Source organism: Gadus chalcogrammus, chromosome 6 (genome assembly GCF_026213295.1).
Source record: "Gadus chalcogrammus isolate NIFS_2021 chromosome 6, NIFS_Gcha_1.0, whole genome shotgun sequence".
In the NCBI taxonomy this organism is placed as follows: domain Eukaryota; kingdom Metazoa; phylum Chordata; class Actinopteri; order Gadiformes; family Gadidae; genus Gadus; species Gadus chalcogrammus.
This window is the reverse complement of record NC_079417.1, coordinates 11868242-11873915: the sequence shown is the minus strand read 5'-3', so window position 1 is coordinate 11873915 and position 5674 is coordinate 11868242. Positions and strand designations below refer to the sequence as shown.

General features: G+C 45.3%; 1 protein-coding gene across 1 annotated transcript in view; it reads left to right on the top strand.

Moving 5' to 3' along the window:
- The first annotated feature begins 2280 nt into the window (after window positions 1-2280).
- si:dkey-178e17.1 (tricarboxylate transport protein B, mitochondrial) overlaps window positions 2281-5674 on the top strand; it is a 16203-nt gene continuing 12809 nt past the window's right edge. Inside the window, exon 1 of the mRNA XM_056593003.1 lies at window positions 2281-2701. Within this exon, the coding sequence (XP_056448978.1) occupies window positions 2590-2701 (112 nt within the window). The 5' untranslated portion in view covers window positions 2281-2589. The remainder of the gene's footprint in view (window positions 2702-5674) is intronic.

Sequence of the window (5674 nt, the reverse complement as noted above, 5' to 3'; positions counted from 1 at the left end):
ACCAGCCCCCCCCCCCCACCCACCCCCCCCCCCCCCCCCCCCCCCCCCCCCCCCCCCCCCCCCCCCCCCCCCCCCACCCGAACAGCCACCCACCCTCATGTCACCGCTGTGAGTCTCCCACATTCCCTGCTAGATGGAACTGACACGCCACACCTGGGCCCCCCTCTCCCCATTACAACATCACACACTTTTTTTTTTTTTTTTTTTCCATTCCCTGCGATGGTGGAGCGAGGTCTGAGCTGAGCCGTTGCAGCCAGACAATATAAAAAAATAAAATAATAATACATTATAAACAATAACACCGCATGATGTCGCCTCTCCGCCCCCCGAGACGGAGGAAGAGGAGAAAAAATAAAAACAGAAACAACCATATACCCAGGAGAGGGTTCATGATGTGAACCACTCTCCCCATCCGGCTCCCCCCCCCCCTGTTCCACAGAGACTTTATCCCCCCCCACCCTCCTGTCCCCTTCATAAGGAAACAGCACTGTTGAGAGACTTGAATACTGAGCAGCCAGGGGGGGGGGGGGGGGAGTGAGTTGGCGGGTGGGTACGGCGGTGTAGCGTCTGTCCCTCTCTCACGGAGCCCGGCTAAGGCCTTCTACTTCCATGAGGTGGCAAAACTGGGTCATTCTTTTGTTTGTCGTTTGTATTCACAACTGCCCTGTGTCTCCGATCGGACGGCTACTGTGCAATAGACCTTTTATTTGTTTTTTTTCATTGTTTCATTTCCGTTTTGGGATTGTCTTTCTTTTTTTTGCAATAGGTACCTTTCTTTTTTTTCGTGTGTTTGGAGTGCAACGCAGTGTACGTTCACAGAGGTTTACTGGAACACTAGAGGGGTCTGACGGTCGCTGTACTGTACTGTATGCGCTGGTGTTGCCTCTGAAGCAGCACTCGATTGGTTGCGTTGGGGAAAGCGGAGAGACACTTCATGAGACTCACCCGCTCACCTTTTCACCTCTGGTCAGAACGGGAGCTGCCGCTACTGCGGCCGGTCCTCCATTAACCTCTGCGATACTGGAATGTAAAAGTCTTGAAGAAGGTTAATGAATGAGGGATGATGATGAATGAGAAAGAAGGAAAAAAAGGTGAACCATTTTAAAGCAGAAAAAAATGACAACCGTGAAACAAAAAACTACTATATGCTGTTGTCTGTGCATGTGCTGCCAAACTATATTGCTGCAACAAGGAGCACAATTTCCATGTTATACTCAAAGTCTATCAAGTATTACTAATGTTTCGTCTGAGAGAACCTCGAAGCTCATGAACTTCCTCCTCACTCGACTAACCGAACGGTGACGAGACGCACCAAGCAAGCAGGGAAAAGATGAAACAGGGGAATATAGTTCACACGCTTAAACCCTGGTGTCCGTTTGTTCAAAAATAATAATTATTGTACTGAAAGCAGTGTGTAATTTAAGATATGTTGAGATAACTAATCAAATAAGTCAAATATTATGAAATACCGTATAATGTATTGTCTATAGAGTATTGTAGTCTTAAAAAATGCATAATGATTTTTTGTAAGAAAAAGTACAAAATCCCAAAAAGCAGGATACAACCAATAAAAACGCTCCAACCAGCCTATGGTTCAGTAGATCTTCTTCCTCTCCAGGCAGCCAGTGCTTTAGAAGAGCATTTTTGTTTGTGGTTTTGTCATCCATGTGTCCACTATAAGCCTGTAAATACTTTGCCATAGCACCATCGTGTCAACTTTTGGATCGATGTTCCCAAGACTAGAGCGAAGCAGAAAACCATTTAGCTGCTCCACAAGCCCTTCCATTATCTGCACAAGTCATGCATACAGAAAGATAAATAAAAGTTTACACACACTGTTGTCTGGTGGTTATTATGGGTATTATCAATACATAAAGCTTCTATCCCCTACCTAAAATAACCTATTTTTTAGGGAAATAGTTTTGTAGATGACCCTACCAAAATGTCTGTGATCTTATACTAATGTCTGTGATACTTATACTGTATTGGTGTTTCATCGTTCCACTGATCAGTTTGGACCTGGGCTGTCACTTTGGTAACCTAGATACAAGACCTGATTGATGGTATCTGTGAAAGCCCCTCTTCCAGAATCCCCCCGAAGGGCGTGGTGCTACTGTTCGGACCAACATTATACAATCGATGGCCGTGAAAGAAACAACCAGATGTAAATTTATATTTGGGGATTTATTTCCAAGCGGATCGTCCAAGAGCACTTCAGAAGACGTGGATGTTAATGAAGAGAGAAGGAGCGATACGGAGAACCAGACCGCTGCGCCCCGCCCATCTCCTAGTGGGGAAACAAAAGTGGCCAGTCTTGCTCTTCCAGCCACACGTTTACTCGTTTAGCAGCTTGAATGCCAAGCAGATCCAGATTCCAGAAGCTGTCAACAACACACAACACACAGGTCAAAACCGGATTCTGCCGATGTAGCTGGAAGCGTCAAGGACCAACGTCATTCAGGCTGAAACTCGCCGAGCGCACCGGAATCCCATGTGTTGCGCTCCCTTGTCTACTTTAGAAATAACTTGGAAGTAGACAACAGCCAGTTCACACAGTATTGGAGTTATTTTGTGTAGTTGTCATTCAGCATGCAAGGAAATAACACGTTTGTGAGTCCATTCCACCGACCGCGGTGTCTGGCGGCAGCGGCGCCGGGAGGGAAAGCGAAATTAACTCATCCGGGAAAGGCAATTCTAGCAGGTGAGTTTGTCTTGCACATGTTTAGATGGAAGTTGCGTTTACCCATGGATTGATCTGAATGAATGCGGACCAACGCCCTTCAAGACTATTTGTCTTCCTGATTACAGACTTCACAACAATATTTTCGACGCACTTTGTTTTAGTTGTGTGGTTTTACAAGTGTCATGGTGGTTCAAATGGGCGTTATAAAGTCACTATACACTAATACCTAAATGGAGAAAGTAGAATAGGCTCTCAATAACGCCTTTGCCTTTTTGTTTTTATTAGTGTATCGGCAGAGCATCAAGGTCCATGTTGTAACCGTAGTATAGGCTAGACAAATCTACGGAAGAAATAGCAGTCAGAACAAAATAGCTTTGCAACAATATAGGCTACATAAAAACACACTACATGCTTTTTATTGATTGTTTGATTATTTAGTGACGCTTTTTTAGCTGTTATATTAGAAATTATAGCAATTATGGTAATAATAGCTTAAATATAGGGATGGAGAAATCCTGAGAGCAAAACATATTTAAGATGCAATAGAAAAACAGATTTTCTTAATGAGTGACCTGTGTCTGCTGACGTCATCATTCATTTGATAAGGTCGCCACTAAAGTGTTTCTCCACTGAATGATATTTGTGGAGTAAAATAATGGCACCCATTCAGACTTTAAAAATGCCACATCATCTCGTGAAGTTCGCGAATAGCTCCAACTTACTCATGTACAAGGCCCTATAATTAGGAGAAGTATATCCCTGTAATTATCCTTGCATCCAGTTGTTGCTGGATTCATTTTTGATCCAGGTCAGTCGTGTTGTATTGGCGGACCACCTCCACCCTAACAGAGAGTGGACTGTTTGCTTGGCTCTGTAGACCACAGCAAAGCCGTTACATACATTCCTGTGGTAGGAGTCAGGACTGACACATTTTACCTGCAGAAATATACAAAAAATACATGACTGGATATAATAGGTAGGATCGATTTAAGCCCAAAATCAGTTTCTTCCTATCTAAACGGAATATGAGGCTGTCTCATTCACTCATTCATGTATCCTGCCACATCTCCTGATGCCCTTCCATTAGCCAGGGAGACGTGGGGTGAGCTTCCTCCTCCCCCTTTTGCTCCACGGGACGGGGCTATGCGCTCTCCTATTCCTCGTCTGTCATTTAGCCTCGGATGAACTCTGTCGGCCCACATCACAGCGTTTTATATCCATCGTGTGGTTAGAAGTGCACGCTTGTGTGTTGATTTAGGGAGTAGCTCTAACGCTGGGCGCTGGGCTATTACTGGGAGTCTCGAGTGCGCTTGTCCCGCTCTCTCAGTATACAGCGAAGAAGGATGCTTTCATTTCCCCCGGCGAGCGCAGCCAGTTAAATGGTTATTTTGTGTCCGGCGTGACATATTGTCGCTCTGAACTCCCAGGTGGTTGTCGAGGGAGTCGGCTTGTTTGACAGCTCATGAATCTCAACAACTCATGAATCTCAACAACGCTTTCTCTCGTGATTTTTTATGTGTACAGCGTCATATACCGCTTTATATATTGCCTCATATGCATCTTCATATTGGCCTACTGCTTCATATACAGCTTAAAATACATATTAATATTGGCCTATTGCTTCATATACAGCTTCTTCTTCATTGACTGCTTCATATACAGCTGCATGCTTCATATACAGCTTCATATAGCCTACTGCTTCATAAACATATTAATGTACTGCTTCATAAATAGCTTCATATACCGCTACTGCTAAACCTTCTGCTTCATACCCATCTTCACATACAGCTAACTAGTTAGAAACCGAGGGAGATTAGGAGGGGGGGTCTGGCTGGACTTAATGGTGGAAAGGTTCCTATCTGCTCCATCCTAGACACTGGGTGGTGGGGGAGACACTCCAATAGCCAGAGGTTATGACCAAAATGGAAGAATGGAGGTTGCAGGACCCTCCTCTCTCGTCTATGCAAAGGCCTGAGGGAAACATCAGCCTAATGGTCTTTATTTACTTTCTGTGTTTTGCCCCCTTGCTTGACTGCTATGGCAGTCATTCATCGGCATGCAAACCAGTTTAACATTTGGTACTGAATCATCAGCATTCTTTCAGCAATGTTCAGTAGTTTCAGCAATGTTCAATATAGTATTGGAATTAAGCCAGCAGCATACTGTTGAACACTCTTGGTAGAGACTACACCTGGGACCCTGGCGGGATTGATCTCATGCTGACAGGGACACACATTACATCACTATCCAGACATCTGGGAAACAGCTAGACTTTGCCACCTGCTAAAATGACACCCGTGAGAAATTCTGCATCCAAAACACATTGCAAAGTCAACAATTTGAAGGAGAATATAATATTGCCACCACAGAGAGAAATCACTTAAACAAGACAATGAGAGGGGTTGGTTGGTAGTACTTTTCCAATTCAAGCTTCAAAACTTGACAATGAGTAAATCACTATGCATTCAAATGACAGTTTCAAATGACTCTCTCTCTCTCTCTCTCTCTCTCTCTCTCTCTCTCTCTCTCTCTCTCTCTCTCTCTCTCTCCTCTCTCTCTCTCTCTCTCTCTCTCTCCCTCTCCCTCTCTTCTCTCTCTCTCTCTCTCTCTCTCTCTCTCTCTCTCTCTCTCTCTCTCTCTCTCTCTGCTGCCTCTCTCTCTCTCTCTCGCTCTCTCTCTCTCTCTCTCTCTCTCTCTCTCTCTCTCTCTCTCTCTCTCTGTGTGCTGGGGGCCCCCTCTAGTGAGCCAGCCAGTAGTGAGCTCTAAGTGGGCTGTCTCCTCACGGCCTCAGAGGACAAATCAAAGTGTGTAATACGGTGCACACTGTCACACGCTCATGCCTAGACGCTACACATAGTGGTCCGATCTCCCCCCTATTTCCTCCCCTGCTGACTCCACCACCTGTCAAGAAAAACAGTTGAGGTGCTGCTTGTGTAAGACACTGCCCCCCCACAACACCCCACCCCCTACCCTCTCATCCCCCCACAGCAG